The sequence below is a fragment of the Vulpes lagopus genome, chromosome 21 (genome assembly GCF_018345385.1).
Source record: "Vulpes lagopus strain Blue_001 chromosome 21, ASM1834538v1, whole genome shotgun sequence".
Taxonomy (NCBI): domain Eukaryota; kingdom Metazoa; phylum Chordata; class Mammalia; order Carnivora; family Canidae; genus Vulpes; species Vulpes lagopus.
In genome coordinates, this window is record NC_054844.1 from 11704138 (window position 1) to 11725626 (window position 21489).

The 21489-nt window shown below is 35.0% G+C and overlaps 1 protein-coding gene across 1 annotated transcript in view; it reads right to left on the reverse strand.

Moving 5' to 3' along the window:
• LRP6 (LDL receptor related protein 6) overlaps nt 1-21489 on the reverse strand; it is a 161594-nt gene that overhangs the window by 76656 nt on the left and 63449 nt on the right. Inside the window, exon 3 of the mRNA XM_041735969.1 lies at nt 18977-19174. Within this exon, the coding sequence (XP_041591903.1) occupies nt 18977-19174 (198 nt within the window). The remainder of the gene's footprint in view (nt 1-18976; nt 19175-21489) is intronic.

Consider the following 21489-nt stretch of genomic DNA (forward strand, 5'->3'; position numbering starts at 1 on the left):
CAAGGAGCTGATCATGGGTACCAAAAATAAATATGGCAAACAAAATCGAAGCCCAGTTCTTCAGTAGTAATGCCACAACAACAGGAGTTAAAAAATGGGTCTCTACTATGAAGACCAAAAAAAAGAAACTGAGATGGCTGTTGATGTTTGATTTAGTGCTGACAACCTCTGAATATCATCCCTTCCCTGTGTCTGTCATTCTCAGCAGTGTACTGATAGGTCTCAACCTCATCAATACCCCCAAATACAAATACAAGAGCCACTTGCTACCTCTTTTCATATTCCATGCTTGGGGAGTGTGCTTCTTTCAAAATCTGCACCAACTGGACTTACCTTTGTAGAACACCTGTGCATTTGCATTCACTTTCTCTGTTTCTGGACTTCTTCCCAGAAAGCTGTCCTCTGCCCGTTTCAGAATTCCCCACCTATGTGGGTAATAAATCTTTGGTCCTACGAAAGCACTACTGTTATGAGTTTTGACATGTGCACCTAACCTTGGGAGGGAGACTCCCTCATCATAAGTGAAGTTGTTATAATACCTGAGATGACAGCAGTAGTAGCAGCACAAGTATGAAAAATCTCCACAATTCCTCCACAGGAAAAGAGAGAGAACTAGGTAGCAAAACCAAAAACCCACGGACAACATTCACAACAGAGTTAAGGAAAAAAATACCACAAAAATCCAAAAAGGCATGAAAAACTACCAAGAGCTATGCATGAAGACCTGACTGGCATCAGCACTTCTGCAGGAGGAATCAGAAAGAAAAAAACAGGGCAATGAGAAGAACTAGAACAGGACAACACACAAGATAAGATTACAATGGAAAGCAGGGCAAACACATCAAAGACGTCAGCTGACTAGGAGGGGTTTGGGCCACTCTAGAAATGAGTGAACACAATGAATTCATGGTTGGCACTGAAGGGACTAGTGCACTTTGAACCACTGTGAACTCTCAAAGCTGACATTCCAGGGTTCCCTTCCAGACAAAGCTGCCATACTGAGGATAAATTACTGAGAGTAGAAGGAAAAATGAGAATGATAGGTGTAAGAGAGATAAGGTACAGAAAAAAAACAGGAGAAGGAAACAGTCAGGAAATGTCAGAAAGCAAGGTGCCATTTTTTAGAACACACACACCATGAGAGTTCTATCAAGTTACAAAAGTTATGATGAACACTGACTGCCTTTTTCCACAAGCTCAAGAAAAACAATTATACATGAAAATAAGACAGTAAAAGTATTAAGGGCAAATCTCATTTAAAAACCTGGTATTCAAAACAAAACCAAAAATAAAGAGAAGAATAACATCCTGACAATTAAAATATGCCAGAAATGTATGGCTCTGGAATAAATAAAATTTATAACCTATTGCAAAATAATACTTTAACATAATACTAGCCATAAAAGAATAACACAAATTAACATTAAAAACCTCAAAACTGAGGTGACAGAGCTGAAGAATTAGAATAAATCACTTCAGAAATGAAGTTTTAAGTAGAAATAACATAAGAATCAATAAACACAACAAATAAGGACACAAACTGAAAAGGAGGAATTTTTTTCTTTTTTTGTGATTTTTTTCAGCTTTATTGAGAAATGACTGACCTACATCACTGTATTAAGTTGAAGGCATACAGCATGATGGTCTGATTTGCATATATTTTAAAATGATTACCACAATAGGTTCAGCTACTATTCAATATCATCTCATGTAGAAACTTAAAAAAACCTTTTTTTTTCCTTTGGGATGAGAATTCATGGGACTTATTCTCAAGAATTTCCCTGTATATCATACAGCAGTGTTAACTATAGTCATTATGCTGTACATTGCATCCCTAAGGAGGAATTTTTAAAAATCAAAAAGAAATAGAACACAAAATTTTTTAAAAATAAAAGGTATGAAAGACTAAGGACAGGACAGGGAGAAAACAGAATTATATTGGAGTAAGGAAATGACAAAATGTTAACTTAAATCCTCAAGAAGAATTAAGAAGTACCAGAAACAGTGAATTATGTAGGTTAATATAAAAGACTCCAGGGCAGCCCGGGTGGCTCAGCAGTTTAGCGCCGCCTTCGGCCCAGGGCCTGATCCTGGAGTCCCAGGATCGAGTCCCACGTCGGGCTCCCTGTATGGAGCCTGCTTCTCCCTCTGCCTGTGTCTCTGCCTCTCTCCCTCTCTGTGTCTCTCATGAATAAATAAATAAAATCTTAAAAAAAAAAAAAGACTCCATATACAATGCTTTCTTCTTTTTTCTCTTTAACCCTTTTAAAACATGTAAGATCATATTAAGCAATGATTATAACATGATATTGGTTATAACAAATATAAACGACAATAATAGCAAAAAGGAAGGGAGAGGGAATGGAGATACACTAAATTAAATTTTATACTTTACAAAAGGAATTACCTCAGTACTATCATAAAGTAGATTTTGACAAAATGCATATTACAACCCTAGAATAATCACTAAAATTGTTTTATTCTCAAAAATATAGTTAAAAAATTGGAGGGCCTGGATGTTTCAATCGGTTAAGCTTCAGACTCTTGATTTTGGCTCAGGTCATGATCTCAGGGTTGTGATACAGAGCCCTGCGACAGGCTCTGTGCTGGGTGTAGGGCCTACTGAAGATTCTCTCTTCCTCTCCCTCTGCCCCTCCTTACCCTCTCTCCCTAAAATATATACATGTATTTAATATCTAATATATGAATAGCTGTACTATGTGTGTATATATATATCAATCAAAAAAGAAATTAAAATGACATACTAGAAAATATCTAAATACAAAAGGCAGAAAAGAACCAAAAAAAAAGACCCAAAAAGAAACATCTTTTAAAAAACCCATCAAAATGTCGGATGTAAACCCAACCATATCATTAGTAACACTAAAGGTGAAGAAACACTTCAATCAAAGCAAAAGGTTGAACACCTTAAATATACACAGTTTTTCCTTTTCAAAAAAATACCTCTATGTATAGAGAAAGATCGTTAGACTGGGTAAAACAAAACAAGATTCAACTATATGCTGTCTATAAGAGACACATTTTATATTCACAGATAACTGGCTGAAAGTAAAAGGTTATAGCAAACACTAACCATTAAGAGAGATGGAGTGACTCAACCAGATAACATATACTTTAAGACAAAGATATACAAGTGGTAAAGAAGTACATTTTATAACGACAAAAATCCAAATCATGAGGAAGATAAACTATAAACATACACACACATAAAAAGAAAGCCTCAAACAAGTGAAGAAAAACCTGACAAATAAGAAAGCAAAAGACTGTTCAACATGAACAGTCCAAGATCTGAACATTCTACTCTCACAGAAGTACAGAACAATTAGACAAAATGAGGTTCATGTTGGAGATAGAGATTACTTAAAAATAAAATCTTTAAAAAAAAAAAAAAAAGACCCACCAGACAGAAAATAAGGATATGGAAATCTGAGCATTATCCACTAATTTAAACGAAACTCTAAAGAAAATTCCCATCCAATAACAGGAGAACATAACATTTTTTAAAGTACACATGGAACTTACTCCAGGATAGACTGCATACTATGTCACAGAACAAATCTCAATTCATTTTAAAAGACTGAATAATCATATAAAGCATATTCTCTGAGAACTACAGAATTCATTAATAAATCAACAGTAACAAAATTTGAGAAATCCACAAATGAGAATTTTCTAAATTCTTCCTTAATGTCTTCTCAATAAGCAATGGGTCCAAGAAGAAATCACAAAAAATTATTTTAAATATATTCAGCTAAAAGGAAATGAAAACACAACATATAAAAAATTTATTTAAAAAATTTATGGGATACCACAAAAGCAGTGCTTAGGGTAAATTTTATAAATTTATCCCTAAAGTGCCTGTATTAGAAAAGAAGATAATCTCAAAACGTATCAAGCTTAATAAACTAGAAAAAAAATAAAACGCAAACTAAATGCAAAGCTAGCATAAGAAAAAGATATTAGGGTGATGATCAATGAAATGTTAAAACACAAAAACAGTAGAGAAAAAAGTTCAGTAAAACTGAATGTGGATTCTATGAAAAGATCCAGAAAACAGACTATCCTTTAGCTTGGCTGGCCCCCCAAAAAAGAGAAAAGACATAAATTGGAAAATTAATAAAATCATGACTACAAGAGGGACATCACTATTGACCTTACAGAAATTAAAAGGATTATAAGGAGATCTGGTGAATAACTTTATGACAACTTAGACAAAATGGAACTATTCCTAGAAGAAAAAATTAACAAAAGTGATTCAAGAAGAAATAAAAAAAAAAAAACCCTAAAGACCTAGAACAATTAAAGAAATTAATAATTTAAAATCTTCCCATAAAGAAATCCCCAGGTCCAGATAACTTCACTGATGATTTCTACTAAATAGTTACAGAAGAATTATTTATCCTACACTCTTCCAGAAAATAGAGAAAGAGGAACTTCCCACCTCATTCCATAAGATTAGTACTATACTGATACCAAGGGCAGACAAAGAATAAGAAAAATAAAACTACAGACCAGTAACTCTTATGAATAAAGATATAAAAATTCTCAACAGAATGTCAGCAAACTGAAACTAGTAACATCTAAAGAGGATTCTAAACTATGACCAAATGGGATTTACCTGAAGAATACAAGAGTGGTTTAACAACTAAAAATCATTAAAGAGATTTATCACGTTCACAAAATAAAAAACAAAATCACATGATCACCTCAATAGATGCAGAAAAAGCACCGGACAAAATATAATATCCAGTCATGGTATAAACTGTGAAGAAACTAGGAACAGAAAAAAACTTCTTAAACCTGATTAAGGTGTCTACAAAAAAAAAAAAAAAACCATACTGCTAAGATCATGCTCAATGGCATAATAATTATTATAATTATTATTATTTATAATTATAATTATTATTAATGATTTTCCCCCAAAATCAGGAACAAGCAAGGATATCTTCTATTCAACATTGTAAGAGAGATCTAGTTCAGCACGATCAAATAGGAATAGAAGGCTTCCAGACTGGAAAGGAAGAACTGTCATATTCACAGGTGCCATAATTCTAAAATATAGAAAATACTAAAGAAAAAAATACATACATATATACATTATATGGAAAAATTGCATTTCTACACACCAGCAATGAAAAAATACAGAAATTGATATGATCAACTAATATTTGACAAAAAAGTCAAGAATATTCAGTGGAGAAAAGATGGCCTCTTCAATAAATGGTGCACGGAAAATCAGATATTCACATGTAAAGAATGAAACTAGATCCCTATCTTACACCAATTAACTGAAAATGAATTAAAACCTTAAATCTAAGATACGATAAACATAAAACCCCTAGAAGAAGTGGTCAACAAAATGAAAAGGTACCCTGCAAGGTGGGAGAAAGTATTTGCAAACCATGCATTTGATAAGGGGTTAAAAAACAAATACACAAAGAGCTTATATAACAATATCAAAAACAAATAACCCAATTAAAAACTAGGCAAAAGACCTGAAAAGACATTTTCCAAAGAAGATATTTAGATGGTCAACAGGTATATGAAAAAATATTCAATTATCACTAGTCCTCAGAGAATCAGAAGCCAAAACCACAATGAGGTATCACTTCAAACCTGTTAGAATGGCTATCATCAAAAAGAGAGAACACATTGGGAATATAGTCAATGGTATTGTAATAGAATTGTATGGTGACAGATATTAGCTATACTTGGGGTAAGTGTAACGTAAGGTATAAACTTGTCAAGTGACATAACATTATAGTTATCAAGTATAAACTATACTTCAATTTAAAAAACAGGAAAGAAGATTCATCCACACCTAGAAGAAGCCAGAATGATGTCATATTGCCTGCACTGTAGGACTGTCTGACTCCCATCTAGAACTCAAGTGATGTTATTTGCTCTGTGACTGGATTATGGTCGAGGTCAGTGCCTAGAAAGCTGCCTGAATCTAGTAGGGCTTCCTATATATTTAATCAATGTCTCATGTGCTCCCCCTCAGGGATCTCTGCTTTGGATTCACCCAGACAGGGACTCCATAGACAGAATCTCAAATCTCCTATTCAAATGCAAAAACAGCCCTAAGCCATGCAGTGAAGAAAGGCAGAAATTTCCTCACGGGGACAAGAAAAATGATAAATCAGCTCAACCACAAGTCCCTCAGCAGACCTTTCCCTAGGGGTAGGCACTCATTTAAAAAAAAAAAAAAAAAAGACACAAGATAGCAAATACTGACAAGGATGTGGAAAAAGGGGAACCTTTGTGCACTGATGATGGGAATATAAATTGGTACAGCTACAACAGTATGGAATTTCCTCAAAAATTAAAAATAGAACCATATGATCCAGCAATTCCACCTGAATAAATATCTAAAGGAAATGAAATTCACTTTGTCAAAGAATCATCCCATACCCCCATGTTCACTACGGTATTAGTTAAAGTAGCCAAGACATGGAAACAACCTAAGTTCCTGTGGACAAATGAATGTATAAAGAAAATGTGGTGTGTGTATGTGCAACAGAATACTATTCAGCTATAAAAAAAAAAAAAAGAAATCTTGTCATTTGCAACAAGGTAGATGGACCTTGAGGGCATTATATTAAGTGAAATAAATTAGAGAAAGACAAATTCTATGATCTCATTTAGACATGGCATCTTTAAAGAGTAAATTCACAAATTGAAATTAAAGCATTCACAGCTCCATGATAAATACTGAATATCTGAGAAGAAATTTGACCTAAGAGTGTAAGATAGCATACAAAAATGTAGCATAAATTTAAGAGTTAAAACAATAAAACTCTTAGACGAATACATAGCTGTAAATCTTCATGACTTTGGATTAGGCAATGACACTATGGAAAATACTTGCTCTCATCAGTAAAGAAATAATATAATTAATACAAGCAAAACATATTTTTAAATTTCAAAATGGATGAAAATTTTTTCTTATTACTTAATGTAAAAAAATGATAAAAGATGCAGACATATACTGTGTGTGACAATGGAAATCATTAAAATCATCTCCAAAAAAAAAAAAGCTTTAACATCTCTATGAATCCTACTTCTAGTAATTAATTCTCAGGATGTAATCAAAGATGCAGACTCATTCATAAGGCTCCCCTTCATTCCAACAATATTTATAGAAGTAAAAAATTACAACTTAAATGTTTTACAATAGGGCAGGATGATTAAAAACAGATACTGTTCAACATTCATATTATAGTATCTATATCTTGCATTTATATTTAACACCGTAACTGCTGAATCCTACTCTCTTATACTGTCCATTTTTACTGTTTCTTTCTCTCTCCCTCTCCCCCTTTTCATAGACTTTTCCCCCTAGATTGAGTTTATATGCTCCTTTTATGTCTCTAGGAATCTGGAGAATTATACAACCTGTTTTACTCAATTTTAATTACCCTTATGTTTTTAAATCATATTTGATCCAAGTTAGGTAACTAGCAACTGCAAGAATAAGGCAGTATCTACTGATAGCCCCATGTATTAAGTAAGATGTTAAGATGGTTTTACTCCTGCATGCTCTTCTTCCTCATCTAAGCATTCCACCATCATTTCTCATTTTTTACTGATAACACCTGATATTGACATAATTATTATACACGTTTTTATCTTCTATTTCAGAATATCTCATGGTCTCATCAAATTTTAAAAGCACATTAACAGCAATTACTAGATTTAACTCCATGTTTAATACAATTTAATTATCTGCCTTCCTCACTCAAGCTCTACATTTTAATTCTGAAGCATATCAAATAACTTTTTCAGAAAGAGCAATGGAAAGAGTTTATTTTGATTCCTTGTATATCTTATGTCTTTCTGTTGCAGTAATGTAACACATGAACAACCCCTGCATCAACCTCCAGATCTTGCATCTTTTCTTCTATTTTTCTCATCTTTGCTTCTCTAAGTTGTGGGAGAATTTCTCAAGGTTAAATTCCATTTCACTTTTTTTTAACTCATCTATCTAGCCCTCACTGCTTAAACTGTTTTAAACAATCATGCTCTTTATTATCACCATTTTTACTGATCTCAAATGTATTCATTCATACTACTTACTCTATTTGCATGTATATTATGTCCTCTTGAACTTTGATAATTTTTTTTCTCCTCTCTCTTACAGGAGATTACAAGAAGATATTTGCTCTGATTCCTTAATATGGGTCATTCATTTGTTTTCCCTGTTTTCTTGTATATCAGAGGGAAGCCTGTACTTTATTGGAAGTTGAGATCAATTCCGTTACAGTCTATAAATTCCTGGTCGAGGCTTTCAGATTAAGACTTTATTTACAATAAATTTTCAATTTGCAGTCAAATTGGAAATCAAATCACATTGGAAGGATTTAAGGCTAACAAGAATAGCATATTCTTTTTTTTTTTTTTTCATGTTTCTGGTAGCACCAAGAATTCTGTTAATACCATGAGTCTGCTTATTCTCTGACACCACTGTGCTCATTCACAGCCAGCTTTAACTATACCTCTGCTCATTGTATAACATACCTAATCATGTCAAGTATGGTTGCCATAATATATGTATCCTTCAGTACCTGGTATGTTTCCCAGAAGTGCTAATAGAATCCAGATGAGGCCGACCTTTCACCCTAGCCCACCCCTCCTCCTCCTCATAACCCTCTCCTCTAGCCATCACCTCTGAAGAGTTGTGGTTATTATTGTTTATCTGGGTAAATCTCTTCAACTTGTTTCTTTGGGAAGCAGATTCTTCACAAGCTCAGTAGGTGATGAATCAAGTCAATCTGCCTAGGTCAGAGGGGTTTCCTGAAACCCAAACCCTGGCAAAAGGTATGGTTAATCTCACAACAGCTCAGTCAGACTGGGACATTCTTCAATCTTGAACCCTGCAGAAATTCTTCAAGGTTTCTGGTATGTTGTTGTTATCTTTGCCTAAGTCTCTGGCACTGATGCAAAATTTGCCTATGTCTATAGTTCATGGCTTTAATAACCATTAACTTGATAATGACTATAAATCTGTATCTCCCTGTGAAACTGCTCTGCTGAGCTACAGGCTCATATATCCAAAGCTCTCCAGACTTCATAACCATAGTTTTCTTTAAGCAACTCAACTGCAAGTAAGTCCAAAGCTGAACTCAACTTCGTCCTCTTCCTACATTAAAGAAAAGAAAGAAAAAAGTTAAGAAAAAACAATCCTACTTTTCTAAATCCATCTCAAATGAATGGCACTTTAATCTAACCAGCCACTCAAAGCAGAAAAAAGAGTCATCATAGATATATCTTCAGAAAGTTACAGGTAGTTTATTAGGATTGGAGCATAATGGGCAATCCTAAAGGGAAGAAATGTGAGAACATTTTTCTAAAATGAGATAAAGGAATTAGATCATTTAAGTCACAATGAAGAGTTTGTACTTCACCGGAGAATAATGATGACTTACTGGAAGATTCAAGAGAGTGAACTAAATACAAATTATCTTCAAACCATATTTTTTCCTTTTTTTTAAAGATTTATTTGACAGAGAGCGCACGCATAAGCAGGGTGAGCAGCAGATGGAAACAGAGAAGGAGGCTCTTCAATGAGCAGAGAACCCAAAGCAGGGCTTGATATCAGGACCGTGGAACCATGACCCAAGCCAAAGACACTCAACCCACTGAGCCACCCAAGTGCTCTTCAAACCATTTTCTATACAACTATCAAATTGGGATTTCTAAAAGGTAAATCCAGCCAGGTCAGTTTGCTACTTGAAAATCTCCAATGACTCCTACTACTTTTCAGGATAAAATTCAAATGCCTATCTTAGAATACTAGACCCACATGATCTGCCTCCTATTCATCCTCCTAGACTTGCCTCCAACCATTCCCCCACATTTCCTACTGCAGATGAGTAACACTGACAAAACAAAGTGTTCTTTAATAACTTAAAAACCTGAGCCTAGTCATTAGGAATTATTTTCCACAGAGAGTTTTTATTGTTCCCCCAAGATGTTAAAAGCTTATTATTTTTCTTTAGTGTCTGTGAAGGCAGGTTAAAACAGCATATTTACACCCTTGATACCTACTTTAAAATCAGTTAACTCTATGTGTTCCTGTTTCTTTTTTTTTACTATTTAAATTCAATTTGCCAACATAAAACACCCAGTGCTCATCCCATCAATGTGCCCTCCTTAGTGCCCATCACCCAGTTACCCCATACCCCCACCTTCCTCCCCTTCTGGAGCCCTTTGTTTCCCAGAGTTAGGAGTCTCTCATGGTTTGTCTTCCTCTCTAATTTTTCCCCATTTTTCCTCCTTTCCCTCGTAGTCCCTTTCACTATTTCTTTTTTTTTTTTAAGATTTTATTTATTCATTCATCAGAAAGAAAGAGAGAGAGAGAGAGAGAGAGAGAGAGGCAGAGACACAAGCAGAGGGAGAAGCAGAAGAAGAAACAGGCTCCATGCCGGGAGCCCGACATGGGACTTGATCCCGGGTCTCCAGGATCACATCCTGGGCTGAAGGCGGCGCTAAACCGCTGAGCCACCAGGGCTGCCCTTTCACTATTTCTTATATTCCATGTATGAGTGAAACCATATGATAACTGTCTTTCTCCAATTGACTTATTTCACTCAGCATAACACCCTCCAGTTCCATCCACGTCTAAGTAAATGGTAGGTATTTGTCCCTTCTGATGGCTGAATAATATTCCATTGTATTTATATACCACATCATCTTTATCCATTCATCTGTCGAAGGACATCACGGCTCCTTCCACAGTTTGGCTATTGTGGACATTACACCTATGAACATTGGGGTGTAGGTGTCCCGTTGTTTCATTACATCTGTATCTTTGGGGTAAATACCCAGTAATGCAATTGCTGGGCCATAGGGTTTGTGCTCCTGATTCTGAACTCTATTTTATTTCATTGGTCTCTATCCTTAGATTTAATACGCCTCATTATTTTAATTACTCTAACTTTATGGTAAATCTTGAAATCAAGTTGAAAGATGTTATACATTTTTTTACCTTCATAAAATCAATTGAAGTATTTTACTAGGTTCTAGGCATTCCCATACCAATTTTAGATTCAATCTGTCATTTAAAAAAGTATGCATGCGCACACATTCAAAAACTCCTTTGGAATTTTTGTTGAGACTGTTGAATCTCTAGATCAATTTAGGGAGAAATGCTACCTTAACAATACAGCTGACACTTGACAATGCAGGGTTTAAGGGCACTGATCCCCAAAGCAGTGGAAAACCCACACATAACTTTTAACTCCCCAAAAACTTAACTACCAATAAAAAGCCTACTATCGATGAGAAACATTACTGATAACATAAAGAGCCAATTTACAAATGCTTTGTATATTATATATTATATTCTTACAATAAAGTAAGCTAGAAAAAGAAAATGTTACTCAGAAAACCATAAGGAAGACAAAATATACTTATTGTACTGCATTTATCAAAAATCTACAAGTATTTTTTAAGTAAGCATGGAGCCCAACACAGGGCTTGAACTCACAACTTGACATCAAGACCTGAGCTGAGATCAAGAGTCAGATGTTTAACCAAATGAGCCACTCAGATGCCCTTTGATAATTTTTTTCTTAAAAAATAAACATTGCAGTCCTCCCAATGTTGCAATTGGAGATGAAAGAACTATGCATTTTACATCTCACAAAGCATATAACAATCTTAAAGGTAATATACCTTCTGCAGTGACAGTGTTTAGGAGTATTAATGTATATTAGGAAATGTATGTAAGACCCTTGTGTTATCTGTGTCCAAAAGCAACTGACACTTAAAACCACATTTCAAGGCTTATACGGGGATGCCTGGGTGGCTCAGCAGTTGAATGTCTGCCTTCGGCTCAGGGCATGATCCCGGAGTCCCAGAATCAAGTCCCATATCGGGCTCCCTGCATGAAGCCTGCTTCTCCCTCTGCCTATGTCTCTGCCTCTCTCTGTCTCTCTCATGAATAAATAAATAACATCTTTAAAAAAGAAAAAGAAAAGAAAAAAAAGAAAAGAAAAGAAAAGAAAAGAAAAGAAAAGAAAGGAAAGGAAAGGAAAGGAAAGGAAAGGAAAGGAAAGGAAAGGAAAGGAAAGGAAAGAAAGAAAGAAAGAAAGAAAGAAAGAAAGAAAGAAAGAAAGAAAGAAAGAAAGAAACAGACTGATCTGTAGTATTTTTTTCCTTGTACTTCCTTGTCTGGCTTTCCTATCAGGGTAATATAAGCTCATAAAATATGTGTTTCCTCTTCTATTTTGTGTAAGATTCTAAGAAGGGTTGGTTGGTATCAATTCTTTTTCAAGTGCTTGGTAGAGTTCACCTGTGAACCAGTCTGGTCCTAGACTTCTGTTTGTTGCAGGTTTTGAATTACTCCTTATAAGTAATTCAATCTCCTTATAAGTAATTGGTGTATTCAGATTTCCTATTTCTTTATGATTCAGTCTTAACAGGTCATATGTTTCTAGGAACTTAGTCATTTCTTTTAGGTTGTTCAATTTGTTGGTGTATACTTGTTCATAGTAGTATCTTCTGATCCTTTGTATTTGTGTGGTACCAGCTGTAATGTCTCCTCTTTCATTTCTGATTTTATTTCAGTCTTCTTTTTTCTTAAGTCTAGCTAAAGGTTTGTCTATTTTGTTCTTCTCTCCAAAAAGTACTCTTGATTAGACAGATTTTTTTTCTATTGTTTTTATAGTCTCTATTTCATGAATTTCCACTCTGATTCTTTGGTATTTCCTTCCTTCTGGCAACTCTGGGCTTAGTCTGTTCTTCTTTATCTAGTTCTTTGAGGTATAAATTTAGGTTGTTTGAGACCTTTTGTTTCTTAACGTAGGCATTTATTTCTATTAACTTCCCTCTTAGAACTGCTTTTGTTGTATCCCATAAGTGATGGAATATTGCATTTTTATTTTCATTTGTCTCAGCTATTTCTTTATTTCTCTTTTGATTTCTTCCTTGACCCACAGATTATTCAGAAGATCTTGTTTTATCACTGTATGTCTGTAAATTTTCCTATTTTTGTATTAAGGAATAACTAACATACATTATATTAATTTCAGGTGTACAATATAAGCATTTGATATCTGTATATATTTCAAAATGATCATTACAGTAAGTCTAGTTAACATCCATCACCATAGAGTATTTTTCGTATAAAGAGAACATTTAAGATTTATTCTTAATAACTTTCAAGTATGCAATACAGTGTTATTAACTATAATTGCCATGCTGTACGTTACATCCCCCTGACTTATTTATTTTATAATTAAATTTTGTACCTTTTCCTTTTGACTCCCTTTTCACTCATCCCTGCCTCTGGCCACCATCATTCTATTCTCTGTGTCTATGAGCCTGGTGGTTTTGCAGGGTTTTTTGTTTTTTGCTTTTGTTTTAGATTCTACATACAAGTGAGTTCAGTATTTGTCTTTCTCTAACTTCTTTCACTTAGTCTAATGCCCTTAAGGTCCATCCATGTTCTTTCCGGTGGTAAGATTTCATTCTTTCTTATAACTGAATAATATTTTTTTTTGGAATTCACATTTTTTTAATCCATTCATCTATCAAAGGACACTTAGGTTGTTTTCATTAGCTATTATAAATAATGCTGCAAAGAGCATGGGGGTACACATGTATTTTTAAGTCAGTGTTTCTGTTTTCTTCAGATACCCAAAAGTAGAAATGCCGGATCACACAGTAGTTCTGTTTTGTTTTGTTTTTTGAGGAACCTCCGTATTGTTTTCCACAGTGGCTGTGGCAGTTTACATTCTCACCAATACGGCCAAGAGTTCCCTTTTCTCCACTCCTTGCCAACACTTACTTCTTTTGTTTTTTTTAAGATTTTTTATTTATTTATTCAGAGAGAAAGAGAGAGAGAGAGAGAGAGAGAGAGAGAGAGAGAGAGGCAGAGACACATTATTTAGGGCAGAGAGAGGAGCAGGCAGAGACACATTATTTAGGGCAGAGAGAGGAGCAGGCTCTATGCAGGAAGCCGCTGTGCCACGGGGGCTGCCCCCAACACTTATTTCTTGTGTTTTTCAAAACAGCCATTCTAACAGGTATAAGATGATAATTTTCCACTTTTCTTCTTGTACCTGATTTCTTCTTTCATACCACTGTGATCAGAAAAAAATGCCTGATATGATTTCAATCTTCTTAAATTTATTAAGACTTGTCTGTGGACTAACATATGATCTGTGCTGGAGAATATTTCATATGCACTGGAGAAAAATGTGTGTTCTAGTAATATTGGATGGAGTGGAGTGTTTTTAAATGTCTCTTAAGTCTACCTGGCCTAACAGGTAATTTAAGGCCAGTGCTTCCTTACTGATTTTCTGCCTATGTGATCTATTTGTTGTTTAAAGTGGGGTATTGAAGCCCCCTATTATTGTTGCATTACTTTCTATGTCTCTCTTCAAATCTGTTAATACTGGCTTTACATTATTTAGGCACTCTGATGTTGAGTGTATGAATATTTACAAAATTATAGCCTCTTGTTGGACTACCCTCATTATCATTACATAATAAATATTTGTCTCTTGTTACAGTCTGTGGCTAAAGTGTATTTTGTGTGATTTGAGTATAGTTACCCCTGCTTTCTTTGGGTTTCCATTCACATGTATCTTTTCATCCCTTCACTTTCAGAGTGTGCATTCTCTTTAAAGCTAAAGGGAGTCTCTTGTAGGCAGGCAGAAACTAGTGAGTCTTGTGTTTTTATCCATTCTGCCAGTCAGTGTGTTTTCATTAAAGAATTTAGTCCATTTCTATATTAAGTAGTTATTGAGACATATAGACTTAAATACTGCCATTTAGTTCATTGTTTTCTGGCTGTTTTGCATTCCATTTGTTTCTTTGTTCTTCTCTTGCTCTCTTATTTTGTGATCTGAATTTCTGTTGTAGTATGCTTAGATTCTTATTAAACATTTCTGTACCTACAGATTTTTTTTTTTTTTGGCTTTTGGTTATTACCAAGAGGCTTATGTAAGACATCAATCCCAGCAGGATTCAGCACAGAGGAAATAGTCAGAGTCACCCATGGCCCAATATTTCCCTGTAGGAAATCTATTTCCCTGAAAGCAGCCTGAGGTCAGGTTTCTAATTTAGCAGACATCCAGGGGCTGTGAGCAATCCTCCCAGGAGATGAGGGAAATCTTCAGATACCATGTCTGCCCTTTCTGTCTACCCCACCCCAAATTTCCACTACCTCCACACAATTAATTTATACATATACCTGATGCACCAGGTTTACAGATGCCACCTAAAGGAAGGGCCTCTGTATCACCTGTCTCTGAAAGCCTATGGGGCTTGCATTCCTAAATTGCACAGGACTATAGCAATGAAGTAGTTCTTAATGGGTAAAACAGCAACATCTTCAGTGGCTGTATACCTGGGTCCAGTGCAGAGGGAGCAGGCAAAAATGTCAATCTCTAAGTCTCTCCCTGGAAGGCCCCTAAATACATACTTTCCCAGCTACCACAGGAGAGATCCAGCTTCCAATCAACCTGCATCTAGGTGCTCCTCCCCTTTAGAACATTTGACAAATCTTGGCACACCCTCAACTACTGGGAGCCACTAAGAATAAAGAAGGCAGTTTGGGCAATCACAAAAGTTTGAGTGACAACCAAGAACTCAGGCCAGGCTGCTGAAAAAGTTCATCTCCTACAGAAAACCATTCCATCAAGACTGAGAAAGTAATTTTTTTATCTAATGTGTAGAAACCAATACAGAGTCAAGAAAAATGAAAAAACAGAACATGTTCCAAACAAAAGAGCAAGATAAAACTCCACAAATAGATTTTAGTGAAACAAAGATACATGATTTACTTGATAAAGAGTTCAAAATAACAGTTATAAAGACGCTTACCAAGGTGAGCAGAATAATGCATGAACAAAGTGAGAATTTCAAAAAAAGAGACAGAAAATACAGGAAAGTACCAACAAAAATCAGAGACCTAAAGAATACAATAACTAAACTGAAAAATTCAATAGAGAGGTTCAACAGACTAGATCAAGGGGAAGAAAGTATCAGCAAATTCAGACGGGGCAAAAGAATTCATCTAAAGAAGCAGAAAGAAAAAAGAATAAAAATGAAGACAGCTTAAGGGACTTTTAGGAGACCATCAAGTGGACCCCCACAGGCATGATAAGGGTCCCAGAAGGAGAAGATAAAGCAAAAGTTTTGCAGAAAATTTACGGAAAGAAAATGTCCTACCCTGGGGAAAAAAAACAGACATCCAGATACAGGAAGCCCATAAACTTTCAAATAAGGTGAATCCCCCAAAAAATCCATACCAAGACACATTATAATTTAATTGCCAAAAGTTAAAAACAAAAAGTATCTTAAAAGCAACAAGAAGAAAAAGAACTTGATTCACACAAGGGAAACCCCTTAAGACCATGAGCCTATTTTTCAGCAGAAACTTTGGAGGCTAGAAGGGGTGGCAAGATATAATCAAAGTGCAGAGGTGGGAGGGTGGTAGCTGCCAACCAAGAATACTCTACCCACCATGAATGGAAAGAGAAACAAACAATTTTCTAGACAAGGAAAAACTGAAGGAGTTACCACTGTCAGACTAACCTTACAAGAAATGTTCAGGGGACTTCCCCAAGCTGAAACAAGAGTGCTAATAAGAAAACATGAAAGTATACTGGTAAAAAAGTAAATCTATGGTTAAATTCAGAATACTCTAATTTTGTAATACTGGTGGGTAAATCACTTATAAATCTTATGAAATTTAAAAAATAATAGTAAAAATGACTATAATGTGTTAATGGATAAACAAGGTAAAAAGATTTAAATTGTGACATCAGAAACAATAAATGTGGGAGGGACAGTAAAAACTATAAAGCTTAAGATGCATTAGAAATTGTTATTAGGGACACCTGGGTGGCTCAGTTGTTAAGCATCTGCCTTCAGCTCAGGTCATGGTCCAGGGGTCCTGGGATCAAGTCCCACATCAGGCTCCCAGCCTGCTTCTCCCTCTGCCTGTGTCTCTGCCTCTCTCATGAATAAATGAATAAAATACTTTTTAAAAATTATTATTAGCTTAAAATACTGTTATAAATGTAAGATGTTCTTTATAATAACCTTAAATGGGATTTTTACCTTGACTGTTGTGTTTCTCACATTTACAGGAAATTAATTTTCCTGGATTTTTAGAAAGTGGTGTTAAAGGTAGTTTTTCTAACTTTACAGAATTCACTCTTCTGTTGTTTTCATGTAATGTTAAACAATATGGTGGCGTCCTGAGAACTCTCAGCTGTTTCTCTGCCTATCCTTATCTGAATCTTCTCTTTTCTTCCTCTTTTGATCCTCTAATTTTCCCTGTTCTGCTCAATTTTGATGCTACTATTGTATTCAATTGTGTTTCTACTCACTGCAGTAACCCTGTACTGATAGAGAACTCTAGCAGCTCCATTTCAAGAATTCTTTGGAGCCAGATTGCTGTAACCTGTCTTTACCATGAACATACCGTACTTGTCTGATACTAGAGTGGGCAACCCCCGCCCCCACTACCTCATTTCAGCTGCTACTCTTAATATAGTCCACCACATTGTCTACTAAATAGTTTAGGCTATTTTGGAGGCCTGCTTTTATGTTCTATAAAATACCTCACTCAACTCTCTCTGCTTACTCTTGCACAAATAGTAATACTAGGTCTCGTGGCTGTTAGTGGTCTGCTCTTACCTGCTCTTATTTCTGGATGCCTGAGGTTAGTTTTATGGTATGTTTTTGGATTTGCTATCTAGTTTCATTAGTTTTTGTGTAAGTATTCTGAGGACGTCAAAAAAACAATGACATGGCCAGATTTACCTCCTACCATCCCTCTTAAAGCCAAAACTGAAGTTCAAACAAAGCAATTATGTTTTTATATTCATTATATACTTCTCTTGACTTATTTCTACTTATTTGTAAACCATCTTGTTGTAAGTCATTTCATCCTTTTTTAAAACAAAGCAAAAAAAAAAAAATTACTCCAACTCCATAATTACAAAAACTTTATTTTAATAAATTATTTAAATCTTTCATGATTTTCAGTACTTCTAAATGCTTCCTGATTCAAAGTTCAGATAACTCACAAATGTTTACACTTGGGAAAAAATTCCTTCAACAACCTAAGGCTCTCTGTTTCTGCTGAAATCTTAAGAATGAGACCACTAGAAACCAAAATAATCATTCAAACACAAGAACATAAATAGACAGTATCCTTAAAATTCTGCACAAGATCTGACTAGAAATTTCTATGTTTAGATATCATAACTTTGTCTTCCTTGAATACCGGTATGCCACATGCATTCAGATTTTTTCCTAGTCCTGGGGTCAGCAAACTAGAGCCCACTGACTTAGCATGTTTTGTAAATAAAGCTTTACAAAACACAGCTTTCCCCTTCCCTTATATATTATCTGCAGCTGCTTTCACACCACAACAGCAGAAGTAAGTAGTTGCAACAGAGATCATATGACCGACAAAGCCAAAAATATTTACCATCTGGCCCTTTCCTAGTCTACAGATGTATCAAATGAGCTTCCCTGAGCAGCACCTGGGGGCTCTATGGATAATTCTGAGTAGTAGGACTGTTGTGCTGGGTGTCCAGCACAATGCAGGATGTTTAGCATCTCTCATCTCCCATAAGCTAAAACTAAAATGCCAGCAGCACTCCCAGTCCTTGTTAACCAAAATTTCCCCACTCTGGGAGAGAGCAGAAATACTATTCCTGTTTGAGAATCACTGAAGAACTAAATTAGCTCAGAATAAAAAGAAAATACAGTTTGTAAATTCTAATTCCTACCAAGATAGATGAAAATGTAGTTACCTTCTTTTAAGAACAAGCTAAAAGTCTATTCTTCTTCCTCTTTGACACTCAGCCAACAAAAACATTAATTTCTTCTTAATAAAACTAGGCTTTATAATTTGATAATGATATCAAAACATCATGATGTTTACTTAAAGCTTAAAAATAAATTTATGAGGCAATCTTACCGATTTGTTCCATCCAGATTTGATTTGTGGATGAAATTGAGTTTTGCATCTGCCCAGTAAAGCTTCTGTTCCTCATAATCCAAAGTCAGTCCATTTGGCCAGTAAATTTCAGTGTTTATTATAACGAAGCGACTTGAACCATCCATTCCAGCACGTTCTATCTTTGGTACTTCTCCCCAGTCTGTCCAGTACATGAACCTAAAAACCAGATAAACAAATAAACCCATGATTTAACCAGGTTAACAGCCAAGTACTTTATAATTCTCATTATTAGATAAAAGAAGGCTCTCTCAGGAACACTAAAACTGAAACCATTAGAAAGCATCAAAATTGTAATAATCTACCTTTTTGTCACCACCATGGTAATAACTGATTCAGGCATGCATCATTAAGCATGCAAAAAACTATGTGATCAAAGTTTACTGAGAAAAATGGTATTTACACTGTGTAAATGTACCTCCCCACAGATTATTTATTAAGGACAAAGGAGAAAATGGTAATTTTAGAGAAAATAAACTTGGTGAACACTATCTTAAGCAAATCATCTAAGTTAACATAAATGACAGGTACCAAACTGGTGTCATGTATGTGATGCACAAACCATATTTTGTGCAGATTCTTTTACATCGTATTCCTGCCAAAAAATGCGTAACCTAAACAAAATTATGAGGAAATGGAGAAAACCAAATTGAGGAACATTCTAGAAATCAATTGATCTTTGTAAATATCAACAATAACAAAAGTCAAAGGAAGGCCAAGAAACAATCAAGATTAGAGAGGAATAAAGAGATATTGACAAGTACATAAAATGCATGATTTGGACTGAGCAGTTGAGGGAAATGCTATGAAGACATTATAGGGAAACCTAGCAAAATATGAGAGACTAACATAAACAGAAATGTACTGATGTTAATTTCCTAAATATGATCATTGAACTGTGGTTAGGGTATATAAGATCTCATTGACCATTTTTGCTTCTATTCTACAAGTTTGAAATTTTTTTTCAAAATAAAAAAATTGAGGTTCATTATTAATAGTCTTATCCCAGAGGTAAAAATAAAATTTTCCTTATTAAAGGTAAAATTCTTAATGTGTTATATTTCTTGGAGTAGGCTCCATGCCCAGTGTGTATCCCAACGCAGGGCTCAAACTCACAACCATGAGATCAAGACCTGAGTCAAGATCAAGAGGTGGATGCTTTGCTTAACTGACTGAACCAAACAGGCACCCCTAAAGGCATATTTTTTTTAAAGGTAATGAGAGTGCTATGAACTAGATATGATGTACTCAATAAATGTGTTCAAACACAATTGAAATTCAGGTATAAATTTTACTCAAATATTGGTGGAATGGTAATACTAAAATGATTCCACGTGTACAAGCAGGTATTTCATTCACATCAACTGCTTACTCAATGAAATTATATGAAGAAACTATCAGGGAGGGAATAATACACTTCCTAAACACAAGGCATTGTGCTAATGATTATTATCTCCCTTAAGCCTTATAGCAGTGTTATGAAACATTTTTTGTCCATCACTGTATTTTCGATGAAAAAACTCAAAAAGTTAGCATACTGTTCAAAGTCACAGAGCTAATAAATGAGGAACAGAAATTCAAACCTATGTCCCCAGATTCCAAAGTCAATTCGTATGCCACAGGTCAGAGCCTTGATTTATAAGGAATAGAAAGCAAAGTGTTCCCTAAGATGGGGATAATGATCAGATACTAGCCAGAACAAGGAGCAGGGGAATAAGATTTATGTAAGATAAAACTAGATTAAAAAAAACCAAGCCAAACAATTTTAGATCATGTTAAAATTTTTTTGGTTTTTATTCTGAGAGCAACATAAAGACACCTGAAGACTTTTAATTAAGATTAGACATAAAATGACTGGCTTTGTGAGGTGTAGGGGGAATGGGGCAGCTAAGGAGGAGGAAACTAGCTGCAGTGTAGAAAAAGACTAGAGGAAAACTAAAAAGAATACAGAGAAGATCTTCTCTAAAATCAAAGAGAAAATAGGATAAGACGGTCAAAAATGAGTAGACTCTGAAAATTGATCAAACAACAAAATGAGAAGCATTTATTCAAGAAAATCTACTAAATCTAAGGAGGAAATGTTATAGTCCAGCCTGAAGTTACTTGTACCACCATCCATGCTGCTAGCTTTATGGCACAAAAGTTCTACCCTGAGCAGACATGGCAGACCCTAAAGATTGACAGGTACGTGGCCCTGCAAGTGGATGCTGACTTTATTTGAAGTAATGGAAAAATCTATGTCCAGGAATGTTGTCAATAACAGGAGTGCTCTCCACTGCAAACAATCAGAAAGTGCTATTATCCCAAATAATACTGACCCAAAAAAGTATAAATGTAATGTAGGTAAATTTTACTTTAATTTTTTTAAGAGATAAAATACTTTCTTTACTAGATACTTCACAAAAGAACATACATGAATAGTCAACTGGCACATAAGAAGATGCTCGATTTCATCAATCATCAGGGAAATGCAC